This window comes from Hyla sarda, chromosome 6 (genome assembly GCF_029499605.1).
Source record: "Hyla sarda isolate aHylSar1 chromosome 6, aHylSar1.hap1, whole genome shotgun sequence".
Classification (NCBI taxonomy): Eukaryota; Metazoa; Chordata; class Amphibia; order Anura; family Hylidae; genus Hyla; species Hyla sarda.
Genome location: NC_079194.1, coordinates 271,398,512 through 271,413,203, shown reverse-complemented (window position 1 = coordinate 271,413,203; position 14,692 = coordinate 271,398,512). Strand labels below are relative to the sequence as shown.

At 43.3% G+C, this 14,692-nt stretch overlaps 1 protein-coding gene across 1 annotated transcript in view; it reads left to right on the top strand.

Moving 5' to 3' along the window:
- Positions 1-11,557: 11,557 nt before the first annotated feature.
- Positions 11,558-14,692, top strand: part of RIN1 (Ras and Rab interactor 1) — a 44,991-nt gene continuing 41,856 nt past the window's right edge. Inside the window, exons 1-2 of the mRNA XM_056528493.1 lie at positions 11,558-11,631; positions 11,932-12,008. Coding sequence (XP_056384468.1) covers positions 11,977-12,008 — 32 coding nt within the window. The 5' untranslated portion in view covers positions 11,558-11,631; positions 11,932-11,976. The remainder of the gene's footprint in view (positions 11,632-11,931; positions 12,009-14,692) is intronic.

Below are 14,692 nucleotides of genomic sequence, written 5' to 3'. Positions count from 1 at the left end.
AAATTAGACAACATCTAATACCAACAAGATAATATGCTGTGTGAGGATGTATGACTGCTACTCTACCCAAATCACGAAAATCGTGAGGAGATACTGGCTGGTGTTACAAGCAGATAACGACATAAAAGAGGTAATTGGACAGGGTCCTAATTTAAAAGATCTACTAATTAGAGCCAAAAGAATTTGCAGTACGGAGGTATCTTTTCCAAAAAGTAAAGATCAGTCAGTGAAAACATTCTCTGATAGAGGGTATACAAAAAAAAAGTTAGAGAAAGCAGTAGAACAAGTGGCTAACAGAACTAGGGAGTCTGTGATGAAAAAAGAAAAAACGTAATGAAAACCGCACTATGTATATATCTACCTATGATAGGCATTCGAGATTAAAAAACCCGCTGTGAACAAATATTGGAGACTGCTGCGGGGCGGATGTCAAGTATGGTGGTTTGTTTAAAGAAAATCTAAGTTTGTTTATTAAAAAAAAAAAAAAAAAGGGCCTTCAATAGGTGATAAATGGATCCGTAGTGATATAACTTTGAAGGAAAAAAACAAGACAGACATTTTTGGCATCTAATAAAACTGGAACTTTTTCATGCTTGGGATGCGTCAACTGCAGTACAATCCTGCAAGGTGACAGTGTCCACCGCCCAATGAAGGGGACTAAGGTTTTCACCCTTGTTTGAGTCACAATGTTGTCTATATGTTAAAATGCCCATTCCGCAACGCTTACGTTGGACAGACAAGTAGAGCAATTAAAACACATATTACGGAACATAAAAGTTTGATAAAGTTTTGCACTAGAGACAACATTGAAGACTGTAAACATGGTGAGACCTCGGTGGCACGTCACTTCGCGGAGCATAAACATAATGTTACTGATTTGAGATGGCTTATTCTGGAAGAAAATCCGGTCAATGTGAATGAGGACTTGAACAGACGTCGTCTTCTGCAAAAGGAGGTGTATTGGATAAATGAACTAGATACGATGGAGCCGAGAGGTTTAAATGAAATGCGCAATTTTAGAGTTTTTCTATAATGTTTGTACTTTATCATATGACTTTTTACTGCTATTTATTGGTATAATGTGAATTTCTATGAATGCTAAGCGCAGCACAGAAATAGATTAACTTTTTATGTACTAAGGTATGTTGTAATAGGTATTTAAGCCAAGTCAAGCCTGTGCGCATGATTAAGGGGATCCTCCCCAAACGTAGCGTCAGGATCTGCTATGGACATGTATGCAATGGCTCCATGCTCCTAATGGTTTTAAACATGCTGTAAGCTTACCAAATGCAAGAATAAAAGAAAGAAAAACTGCGGAAACAGGTCTGTGAATTCCTCTTACTATATGTAGTGATGGACTCTCTGTAGCTTTGAACACTAGTGCTTGATCCTAAGGCATATGGTGGAACTTATTAGACAGAGTGTGATAGACTTTACATTAAGTGGATTTAGTCTCGACTGCCGTATCCATTTTTGAATGTTACAGGATATAACCCCAGATCCCAGGAAATAGAAACAGATTTGGGATACAGGATGGGTGGCAGCCCAGCACAGCTGTACCGGTTTCGACACTGAGCCTAATTCAGGTGGCTGTAGTCTTACAAGGTTGGCTGGACAGTCAAAAGTCTTTGTCTAAAATGCTGAGGCCTATTATACATATGTGTTTATAACACTGTCAACGTATTTCCTGAAGTTGAATACTGGATTAGACAGGGGTACAAGACCAAATATCTTACAGCCAGACAATAGTGAATACTTTCTCCTGTGACTATAGTGTATTCAGAACTGTACAAATTCGGCCTTAGGGACACAGGAAATTTTCATTTTTTGTGTTTTCGTTTTTCCCTCCTCTTTTTTAACCTCTTCAGGACATAGGGCGTATGGATACGCCCTGCATCCCGAGTCCTTAAGGACCGAGGGCGTATCCATACGCCCGTGGGAATTCCGGCCCCCACCGCTAGCCGGTTGGGGACCGGAGCCGGATGCCTGCTGAAATTGTTCAGCAGGCATCCCGGCATATCGCCCAGGGGGGTCATTATGCCCCCCCATGTCGGCGATCGCCGCAGATCGCTGGACAATTCAGTCCAGCGATCTGCGGCGATTCCAGGTCAATCGGGTCTCCAGTGACCCGATGACCCGGAATTACTGGCTGTTCGGGGCCGTCTCTGACGGCCCCGAACAGCCAGAGCCTGCAGGGGTGAGGTGGCACTGGTGCCACCTCACGATCGCCCTGATTCGTCGGCCGGATTACCGGCCGACCAATCAGGGAGCCTGCTGCGGGTGTCACTCCCGCACCCGCTCCGCTCCTCTTCCGGAGGACGTGAGCGGGTGCGGGACGTGCACCCAGGGTGCTGGGGACCCCGATCCCCGGCGTTAATGTTGGGATCGGGGCCCCAGGAGCAGTGGCGGCGGGGGGACTGACCTGCAGCGTCTGGATCGTTGGAGGTGAGTGACAGCCTCCTGCTGTTGCTTAGCAACAGCTCCCAGCATGCAAAAAGGGCATGCTGGGAGCTGTAGTTATGCAACAGCAGGAGGCAGACCACCACAACTCCCAGCATTCCCTTATGGGCATGCTGGGACTTATGGTTTTGCAACAGCTGGAGGCACATTCTTTCTATGGAAAAGTGTACCTTCAGCTGTTGTATAACTACAACTCCCAGCTTGCACAAACAGCTAAAGTGCATGCTGGGAGTTGTAGTGGTGCATCTGCTGGTTGCATAACTACAACTCCCAGCATGCCCGTTGGCTGTCGGTGACTGCTGAGAGTTGTAGTTTTGCAACAGCTGAAGGCACACTGGTTGTGAAACTCAGAGTTTTTTTTTACCTAACTCAGTATTTCACGACCGGTGTGCCTCCAGCTGTTGCAAACTACAACTCTCAGCAGTCACCGTACACCATGCACCGTACATGCTGGGAGTTGTAGTTTTGCAACAGCTGGAGGCACACTGGTTGTGAAACACTGAGTTAGGTCACAAACTCAGTGATACATAACCAGTGTGCCTACAGTTGTTGCAAAACTGCAACTCTCAGCAGTCACCGACAACCAACGGGCATGCTGGGAGTTGTAGTTATGCAACAGCTGGATGTCCCCCCCAATGTGAACATACAGGGTACACTCACATGGGCGGAGGATTACAGTAAGTATCTGGCTGCAAATTTGAGCTGCCGCAAACTTTCTGCTGCAGCTCAAATTGCCAGCGAGAAACTACTGTGAACCCCCGCCCGTGCGACTGTACCCTAAAAACACTACACTACACTAACACAAAAAATAAAATAAAAAGTAAAAAACACTACGTATACACATACCCCTATACAGCCCCCCTCCCCTCCCCAATAAAAATGAAAAACGTCTGGTACGCCACTGTTTCCAGAACGGAGCCTCCAGCTGTTGCAAAACAACTCCCAGTATTGTCGGACAGCCGTTGACTGTCCAGGCATGCTGGGAGTTTTGCAACAGCTGGAGGCACCCTGTTTGGGAATCACTGGCGTAGAATACCCCTATGTCCACCCCTATGCAAGTCCCTAATTTAGGCCTCAAATGCGCATGGCGCTCTTACTTTGGAGCCCTGTCGTATTTCAAGGCAACAGTTTAGGGTCACATATGGGGTATCGCCGTACTCGGGAGAAATTGTGTTAGAAATTTTGGGGGGTATTTTCTGCTTTTACCCTTTTTAAAAATGTAAAATTTTTGGGAAAACAAGCATTTTAGGTAAAAAAAAAAAAATTTTTTTTACATATGCAAAAGTCGTGAAACACCTGTGGGGTATAAAGGTTCACTTAACCCCTTGTTACGTTCCCCGAGGGGTCTAGTTTCCAAAATGGTATGCCATGTGTTTTTTTTTTGCTGTCCTGGCACCATAGGGGCTTCCTAAATGCGGCATGCCCCCAGAGCAAAATTTGCTTTCAAAAAGCCAAATGTGACTCCTTCTCTTCCGAGACCTGTAGTGCGCCAGCAGAGCACTTTTCACCCCCATATGAGGTGTTTTCTGGATCGGGAGAAATTGGGCTTCAAAATTTTAGGGGTATTTTCTGCTATTACCCTTTTTAAAAATAATTTTTTTTTTTTTTTTACATTTGCAAAAGTCGTGAAACACCTGTGGGGTATTAAGGTTCACTTTATCCCATGTTACATTCCCCGAGGGGTCTAGTTTCCAAAATGGTATGCCATGTGTTTTTTTTTTTGCTGTTCTGGCACCATAAGGCCTTCCTAAAGGTAACATGCCCCCCAAAAACCATTTCAGAAAAACGTACTCTCCAAAATCCCCTTGTCGCTCCTTCCCTTCTGAGCCCTCTACTGCGCCCGCCGAACACTTTACATAGACATATGAGGTATGTGCTTACTCGAGAGAAATTGGGCTACAAATACAAGTAAAAATTTTGTCCTTTTACCCCTTGTAAAAATTCAAAAATTGGGTCTACAAGAACATGTAAGTGTAAAAAATGAAGATTGTGAATTTTCTCCTTCACTTTGCTGCTATTCGTGTGAAACACCTAAAGGGTTAAAACGCTGACTGAATGTCATTTTGAATACTTTGGGGGGTGTAGTTTTTATAATGGGGTCATTTATGGGGTATTTCTAATATGAAGACCCTTCAAATCCACTTCAAACCTGAACTGGTCCCTGAAAAATACTGAGTTTGAAAATTTTGTAAAAAATCGGAAAATTGCTGCTGACCGTTGAAGCCCTCTGGTGTCTTCCAAAAGTAAAAATATGTCAATTTTATGATGCAAACATAAAGTAAACATATTGTATATGTGAACCAAAAAAAATGTATTCGTAATATCCATTTTCCTTACAAGCAGAGAGCTTCAAAGTTAGAAAAATGCAAAATTTTCTAATTTTTCATCAAATTTACGGATTTTTCACCAAGAAAGTAGTTAACTATGTTAAAGTAGAATATGTCACGAAAAAACAATCTCGGAATCAGAATGATAACAAAAAGCATTCCAGAGTTATTAATGTTTAAAGTGACAGTGGTCAGATGTGCAAAAAACGCTCCGGTCCTTAAGGCCAAAATGGGCCTTAAGGCCAAAAAGTGCGAAACACAGGTGTCGCCTCTCTGTGGTACCCCCCTTGTACCATCCGTTGTCTCCTCTAGAACTGTACTACGGCTGTGAGAAATGTGCAATAAAATCTGCTGAATTGGAAATCCGGTGAGTGCCGACTTTTCTTCGTTTTCTCATGCACTAATTTACAAATCTGTTTAATTTTCTGGAGCCAGTTGATATATAAAAAAAAGTTTATCCTGGATAACCCCTTTAATCTCCTGCACCTACCTTTTTGTTTATTTGACCTATGTCATTGCAGTTGCTTTACCTATCTTCATCAATTTAAAAAGCCCAAAATAAGTGATAGACACTGTAACTATTGACTATACAAACTAGTAGTGTGGCACTGAAATACCCATACTATCATTTTACTCTTGTGGGAATACAGATTATGGGGGAGTCTGAGCTGTGACATTTGCTACTGCACATCTTAGAATCCCCCCCATAATCTGTTTTACTAATCTGTGTAATATTCAAAAGTGATGGCCCTTTAGATAAATAAAATAATAAATCCTGTTGTGACTGCAGGCTAAATTTGATGTGTTTGGGCGTGTGATACGTTACTCACATATTTACGTCAATGACTTTGTTTAATCAGTCACCGAAAGAAAGGAATGTAATATCCCATAAGGTATTCGACAGTAGAGGTAAGGAGAAGAAGCTACGTGTTTTATATAACTTTCACTAAAATGTCTGAGACACATATATGCTACACTGATTTGACATACAATTTACATTTAGCAGATTTATCATGATAAAGTTCCACAAAAGATCAAAACAAAGTGTGAACTGAGGCTTTATAAACTAAAATGGTTCGATATAAAAACAAAGATCAAGGGCCTATTCACATGTACAGCTTCAGAAAACCGTACGTGCGAATACACCCTGAATAGAGATGCGCAATTTGATGTGTGTATTTTTATAAATGTGTTCTGTGTTTCTGTTTTGTAATATATCTGTTGTATCTTTTGTTTTACTGTTTGTGTATTATTACTCAAATACTGAGATATAAATTCATACAAATACAAACATGTGAACTATGCAAAAACTCAACGTGTCTTTTTAAATTAAACGAATTGACTGCTATGAACTAAAAACAGTATAACTATAATATGTTGGAACATACTGGGTATTGAAAAAAAAGGATAAAGCCAGTACGCCTAAAAATAAAAGTCAAATTCTTTTTACACAAACTCTCGACAAGGATTGTCAACCTTTTTGAGCTTTACATTGCGCTTATTAATTGGACAAAAGAGAAAGCTGGGGAGCAGAACACATCAGATCTTTCCTGTTCCTTGGACAACCCCTTAAAGTACATATGACCCCCACAGTAGATAGGAAGTCCTCCTGTTAGGCAGCTATATAGTCTCAATAAGCTGGCATGCCCCCCCCCCCATTAGGCAGGTAGTACTACTAGACAGGCTGTGCCCCTACTAGGCAGGAAGTCCCCTCTATTACGAAGGTAGTCCCCCCAGTAGGCTTGTATGTTCCCCCGTTAGGCAGGTTTGTGCCTCCAGTGGGCATGTATTTCCTCCTTAGTAGGAAGGTAGTCCCCCTCCATGAGACAGCTAGCCCTCCCCCCGCCCCCCCTAAGAAGGCAGATTGTCCTTCCATTAGTCAGGTATGTTCCTGCATTAGGTAGGCGGTCCCCAAGTAGACAAATAGTCCCTCATTAGGTATGTATGTCCCCTCATTAGGGAGGTAGCCCCCAGTAGATGGATAGTATCTCCCATTAGCCAGGTAGCTCCCCATTTGCCAGGAAGTTCCCCCAGTAGACAGGTGGTTCCCCATAAGGCAGATTTATCTCTCCAGTAGGCAAGTATGGCCCCCAGTAGGAAGGTAGTCCCTCCAGTAGGCAGATAGTCCCCCACATAGGTATATTTCCAAGACAAGCAGAGGGAAGAACAGAGTGCCAGGGAGCAAAACATGTAAGACTTTTCTGCTGCTTGGACAACCCATTTAAGTGCATATGCTCCCTCTAGAGTAGTTAGAGTCCCTCTCCCATTAGGCAAGTATGTCTACCCATTAGGCATGTTGCCCCTTCAGTCGATAGGTTCCCCCCCCCTCCCCCCGCCAGTAGGCTGGTATCTCCCCCCATTAGGAAGGTATGTGCCTACAGTAGGCAGGTATGTCCCTGCATTAGGCAGGCAGTTCCCTCAATAGACAGATAGTTTCCTCATTAGACAGGTATGTCCCTTCATTAGGTAGGTAGCCCACCCAGTAGGCAGGTTGTCCACTATTAGCCAAGTCATGCCCCCCATTAGGCAGGCAGTTTCCCCAGTAGACAGATAGTTTCCCCATTAGGCAGGTTATGTTCCTTTATTAGGTAGGTAGCCCCCTTAGTAGGCAGGTTGTTCTCCCTTTTAGGCAGGTAACCCCCAAGTAGGCAATAATGGCCCCCCAGTTGAAAGGTAGTCCACCAGTAGGCAGGTAGACCCCCCCCCCAGTAGGCAGATAGTCCCTTCCCTATTAGCCAGGTATGTTCCCCCATTTGCTGTTTCCCTAGTAGACGGGTAGTCCCCATTTGACAGCTATGCCCCCTCATTAGGCAGGCAGTTCCCCCACTAGGTGGGTAATATCCCCATTAGCCAGGTATGTAACCCCAGTAAACAGGTAGCCCTTAGGTAGGCTGTTCCCCCAATAGACAGGTAGTCCCTTATAAGGCAGGTATATCCCCTCAACAGGCAGGTAGCCCCCCCCCCCTTGTAGGTGGGTAGTATTCCCCATTAACCAGGTATGTAACCCCATTAGGCAGACAGTTCTCCCAGCAAACAGGTAGTATCCCATTAGCCAGGTAGGTCCCCCAGTAAACAGGTAGCCCTTATTAAGCAGGTAGCCCACCCAGTAGGAAGATAGTCCCCTCATTAGCCAGGTATGTTCCCCAATTCCAAATTAGGTAAGCAGTTCCCCCAGTAGACAGGTAGTCCCTCATAAGGCAGGTATATCCCCTCATTAGGCAGGTAGCCCCGCACCCTTGTAGGTGGGTAGTATTCCCCATTAACCAGGTATGTAACCCCATTAGACAGACAGTTCCCCCAGCAGACATTCCCCTCCCCATCCCATTAGCCAGACAGGTCCCCCTGTAGACAGCTACTCTACATGAGGCAGGTATGTCCCCTCATTAGGCAGGCATGTATCCTCCTTAGGCAGACTGTTTCCTCAGCACACAGGTAGCCCCCTATTAGCCAGGTATAAGTTTCTGCCACATATTAATTTGGAAATATTCTTTCCTAAAATACCCCTATCAACTTGTAGAGCACATTTAACTATTTTTAAATACATTCATTTAACAAATGTGCCTTTTTCTCCAGATATTCCTGCTCTTTTCCTATCATTTTTTGACAGCTTGTTGTCTAGGTTAGAGACCCCCACATCAGGCTGACCACTGCCCAACCATTTTTGGTCGATCCGCTCAGAAATACATTGCCATCTAATGGGCAAGGTCCTAGCATTGACTACTGTCAGCACTAGTCTCTCTTGGGATCTCCATTTAGAATTTTGTCTGGAGATTCTGCCAGATGAACCCGGCTTTACTGTTTTTCTCCTGCAGAGGGGCTTCTGATCACCTGGTTGGGCAGGGTACTGCAGCATACCTGTATACACTTGAATGAAACCACTCGTAGTCCTTGTATAGCCAAGCGGGATGCAGCATAAAACAAGTGCTGTACTCCCTTCATTCTCACGATTGGTGGGGTTCTCCAATCAGAGGTTGGATCACCACTCCTCATAAGGTGGTGACATGTCTGAGTCTGATGTCTGTTGCACACTGCCCCTCCACTTGGGTTAGCGTCTCCATTTACTCAGAAAGAGGAATCTGTGTACACCTGGAAGCTTTTTGACTTGTGTTGTTCTTACTATAAGGTATTTTTTTGCAGTAATAAGATATTTTTTTTAAGTGCACAATGTTGTCATTTATGTACAGTGGTCCCTCAAGTTACAATATTAATTGGTTCCAGGACGACCATTGTATGTTGAAACCATCGTATGTTGAGACCATAACTCTATGGAAACCTGGTAATTGGTTCTGAAGCCACCAAAATGTCATCCAAAAATAGGAAAAAGTGAGGAATAAAGAAAAATAAGTAGATAACTAATATAGATAAAGCAAATCCTTACATATAAAAGTAAGAAAGAGCTGCTGGGAGCTGTAATCACTGTCTATTTCAGTGTTTCCCAAAGAGGTTGCCTCCCGCTGTTGCAAAACTACAACTCCCAGCATGCCCGGACAGCCAAAGCTGTCCGGGCATGCTGGGAGTTGTAGTTTTACAACAGCTGGAGGCAACCTCTTTGGGAAACACTGGTCTATGTAGAGGACAGAAACTTCTTCAGGGTCCTATAAAGAACACGCAATGTCCTAAAAAAAGGAAAATGGAGCCGCCCCCACATTATGCCCAAAGGAGCAGCTAACCCTGGTACAGGCAAAGAGTACAGAACATGTAATACCTCCCTGTACTGTAGGGGGTGCTACCAGACACCAGTCAGTGCATACACTTCAGTAATATAGGTAAAGAGTACAGAACATGTAATACCTCCCTGTACTGTAGGGGGCGCTACCAGACACCAGTCAGTGCATGCACTTTAGGAATACAGGGGTTTTGCCAGTGAAATATCCATTCTGATTGGTCTGTTTTTCCAGCCATTGACACGTTTCGCAGATTCCATAGCATTGTATGTTGAGTCTGGTTTCAAGTTACAATGGTCCAGAAAAGACCATTGTATGTTGAAACTATTGTATGTTGAGCCCATTGTAAGTTGAGGGATCACTGTACATGGTTAAAGATGGGGAGGGGAACGTTACAACGGAGAACTTTACACATTGCGTTTAGAGATGAGCGAACTTACAGTAAATTCGATTCGTCACAAACTTCTCGGCTCGACAGTTGATGACTTTTCCTGCATAAATTAGTTCAGCTTTCAGGTGCTCCCGTGGGCTGGAAAAGGTGGATACAGTCCTAGGAGACTCTTTCCTAGGACTGTATCCACCTTTTCCAGCCCACCGGAGCACCTGAAGGCTGAACTAATTTATGCAGGAAAAGTCATCAACTGCCGAGTCGAGAAGTTCGTGACGAATCGAATTTACTGTAAGTTTGCTCATCTCTAATTGCGTTATTAGTACAGTGCAATATCTGTCACTTTATGAAATGGCAAAACATCTTTAATAGGAAAGCTGTATATATTGAGCTGACATGTACAGTATGGGATCCTTTTCCTTTGCCTGTCAAATTAAAGACCCTATTATGTCAAAGCAATGACAAGTATTTTGACAATTATTCTAGACAGCAGATAGTGTTAGAAAGCACAAAGTACAGTGATCCCTCAACTTACAATGGCCTCAACATACAATAGTTTCAACATGCAATTGTCTTTTCTGGACCATTGTAACTTGAAACCAGACTCAACATACAATGCTATGGAATCTGTGAAATGTGTCAATGGCTGGAAGAACCGACTAATCAGAATGGATATTTCACTGGTAAAACCCGTGTATTCCTCGTGCATGCACTGACTGATGTCTGGTAGCGCCCCCTACAGTACAGGGAGGTATTACATGTTCTGTACTCTTTACCTGTATTACTGAAGTGTATGCACTGACTGGTGTCTGGTAGCGCCCCCTACAGTACAGGGAAGTACTACATGTTCTGTACTCTTTACCTGTACCAGGGTTAGCTGCTCCTTTGGGCATAATGTGGGGGCGGCTCCATTATCTTTTTTTTAGGACATTGCGTGTTCTTTACAGGACCCCGAAGAAGCTTCTGTCCTCTACATAGACCAGTGTTTCCCAAAGAGGTTGCCTCCAGCTGTTGCAAAACTACAACTCCCAGCATGCCCGGACAGCCTTTGGCTGTCCGGGCATGCTGGGAGTTGTAGTTTTGCAACAGCTGGAGGCACCCTGGTTGGGAAACACTGAAATAGACAGTGATTTACAGCTCCCAGCAGCTCTTTCTTACTTTTATATGGAATGATTTGCTTTATCTATATTAGTTATCTACTTATTTTTCTTTAATCCTCACTTTTTACTATTTTTTGGGATGACATTTTGGTGGCTTCAGAACCAATTACCAGGTTTCCATAGAGTTCTGGTCTCAACATACAATGGTTTCAACATACAATGGTCATCCCAGAACCAATTAATATTGTAACTGTATTGGGATCTGTCATAGTCACCAATAGTTACTTCTTGCCAGGGGTCAAGTCCTGGGAAAAAAAAGTGTGGGAACTCACCCAAGCATTCCCCTCAAAGGCTGGTCCTGCAGGATACCTTCTAATGGGAACAGTGTTCCTGCTATGGAAAAAGTGCAGGAACACCGTTCCCATGCGTTTCTTGCAGGTCTTCAGCCCTGCTGCTTGGAATCCCTAATACTTGGCTTATTTCACAAGTCTCTGCAGAGAAGGCATGTGGAGAGAAGAGGTAGCATGACATACAGTCAACGAGAAGGGGAGGAGAAATGGAAAGAGTGAGTGAAGGAGCTGCGTATACACCTTGGAACACCCTAAGGGTTAGTCACCCTGGGAACGCCCATAGGGGTGGGAGAAAAAGGGTGAGAGAGATTCCAGACTCTGTGTCCCAAAGAAAGGCAGAAGGTAAGTGGGACATTATTTCTAATGTATGTTACTTCTCATGTGCTGTCATCTACGGTGACAAGTCGTTAGTAATGTAAGAGTAATTCCCTAATAAAGTTGTACAAATAAAATGATCAGATAGGAGTCTAAAGACCACGTAGTTACATGACTGATCTCCAGACAGCTAAGGAACAAGCCAAACAGTACAAGGAGTTTACTCACCACCCAGCTTTCCTGTGGTTTTACCAAAGTACAGCTCGGAAGTACTAATCTTTCTGCTTTCATTGTAACGTGACTCTCTAATCCTGTCCCTAAATTCAGAACAAGCATCTTGGACACAGGAGGACGCAGGCTGGAACTACTGGCATGGACGGCGTATCCGAAACCAGTGCTACAAGGTAACCATCATTAAATCAAGATATATTTCTTAATATAATCTTCGTTTCTATTGTACAGTCATCTATGCTTATTTTGGAATATTATGGTGCAATGTGTTGATTAATATATCGTAATTGAAGCTGAATTTTCATCATTATCTATCTCTCTCTATCTATATATATATATATATATATATATATTAGAGATGAGCGAACTTACAGTAAATTCGATTCGTCACGAACTTCTCGGCTCGGCAGTTGATGACTTTTCCTGCATAAATTAGTTCAGCTTTCAGGTGCTCCTGTTGGCTGGAAAAGGTGGATACAGTCCTAGGAGACTCTTTCCTAGGACTGTATCCACCTTTTCCAGCCCACCGGAGCACCTGAAGGCTGAACTAATTTACGCAGTATAAGACATCAACTGCCGAGCCGAAAAGTTCGTGACAAATCGAATTTACTGTAAGTTCGCTCATCTCTAATATCTATCTAAATACAAAAAATAGGATGCAGCACAACACAAATTGCAATCAGGAGTGTTGGTTTATTCCATAACGTGCAGAGGACAACGTTTCGCCAGCCTCACGCTGGCTTTCTCAATCTATATATATATATATATATATATATATATATATATATATAGATAGATAATGATGAAAATTCAGCTTCAGTTAAGGTATATTAATCAACACATTGCACCATAATATTCAGTGTACACAGTGATCCCTCAACTTACAATGGCCTCAACATACAGTAGTTTCAACATACAATGTTCTTTTCTGGACCATTGTAACTTGAAACCAGACTCAACATACAATGCTATGGAATCTGCCAAATGTGTCAATGGCTGGAAGAACCAACCAATCAGAATGGATATTTCACTGGTAAAACCTGTGTATACCTAAAGTGAATGCACTGACTGGTGTCTGGTAGCGCCCCCTACAGTACAGGGAGGTATTACATGTTCTGTACTCTTTACCTGTGCCAGGGTTAGCTGCTCCTCCATCAGGTGAGGGCGGCTCCATTTTCCTTTTTTTAGGACATTGCGTGTTCTTTACAGGACCCTGAAGAAGCTTCTGTCCTCTACATAGACCAGTGTTTCCCAAAGAGGTTGCCTCCAGCTGTTGCAAAACTACAACTCTCAGCATGGCCGGACAGCCTTTGGCTGTCCGGGCATGCTGGGAGTTGTAGTTTTGCAACAGCTGGAGGCTCCCTGGTTGGGAAACACTGAAATAGACAGTGATTTACAGCTCCCAGCAGCTCTTTCTTACTTTTATATGTAAGGATTTGCTTTATCTGTATTATTATTATCTACTTATTTTTCTTTAATCCTCACTTTTTCCTATTTTTGGATGACATTTTGGGGGCTTCAGAACCAATTACCAGGTTTCCATAGAGTTATGATCTCAACATACAATGGTTTCAACATACAATGGTCGTCCCAGAACCAATTAATATTGTAACTTGAGGGACCACTGTGTATATATATATATATATATATATATATATATATATATATATATATATAGAATACTTCCTGTTTGGAGGTTAATTCCTTATATGAAATATTATTCCTTATATTAGAGTGCTGTGTAGGTTAATATGTTTATAATCTACGCAAAAGATGCTAAATATAGAGTTACGTAAAATATGTTCTTATCTTTAATCAGGTTCTGTTTCCCTGCTAATAACCAAAAGCATTAATAGCAGTCCCTAAATAATAGTATATTGGGGAATTTGTGCCTACTATACAACCCGTACCTCAAATTATGAAATAAACACAGTGAGGGGATTGTCACGCACCTGGATGCGGGCGGTTTGGAACAGAATGTGGACCCTCCACCTGTGTGGTTGATGACTCGGACCGTATCGGGGAGCGGAGTCTAAGGTGCCGCTGTTCTTCACCAGAGCCCGCTGCAAAGCAGGATGGATTTGCTGCCGAAGGCAACACCCAGGTCGCTACCCCCAATACGGCTCGACCACACAGGTAACTGGGCAAGGCGAGGTACAGGAGGATGAGGCTGAGGCGTAGTCAATGTAGCAGAAGGTCAAGGCAGGCGGCAAATGTTCGTAGTCAAAAAACATAGCGGGAAGGTCTGGGTACACGGGTATGGCAAACAGGCAAATGACACTGAACATCCGGCAGGGGGTGTGGGAGGTGCAGAAACTTTGTATTCAGCTGCACATACTAATTAAGAGCGCACTGGCCCTTTAAATTACAGAGCTCCGCCGCGCGCGTGCCCTAGGTGACGGGGACGAGTGCTGCGGAGCTGAGTTCCAGAGGCAGCAGAGCGGGGTTAGTGACGGGCTGGGATTCGCATGCGGGCACGTCCCGTGATGCGAATCCCAGCCCCGCCGACAGACGGGGACCCTGGGACACTGCGCTCACGGCCGGAGCGCAGCGCGTGACAGGGATACTCACCCAGGTTTAGTAAAATCACAGCTGTTACACTAAGTTAATAGCTGAGCATTCTGGCTTTGTGATATGTCCTGTAAATAAATGAAATTACTTTAATTAATGGCATATGTTTTTACATCATAGAGGAAATAAATTATGGAATCACCTTGTAATTCGCATTTCTAAAATAAATATCAATTATTATTATTATTATTATTATTATTATTATTAAAGGGGTTTTCCAGAAAAAAACTTTTTTCTTTTATATATATATCAACTGGCTCCTGAAAGTTAAACAGATTTGTAAATT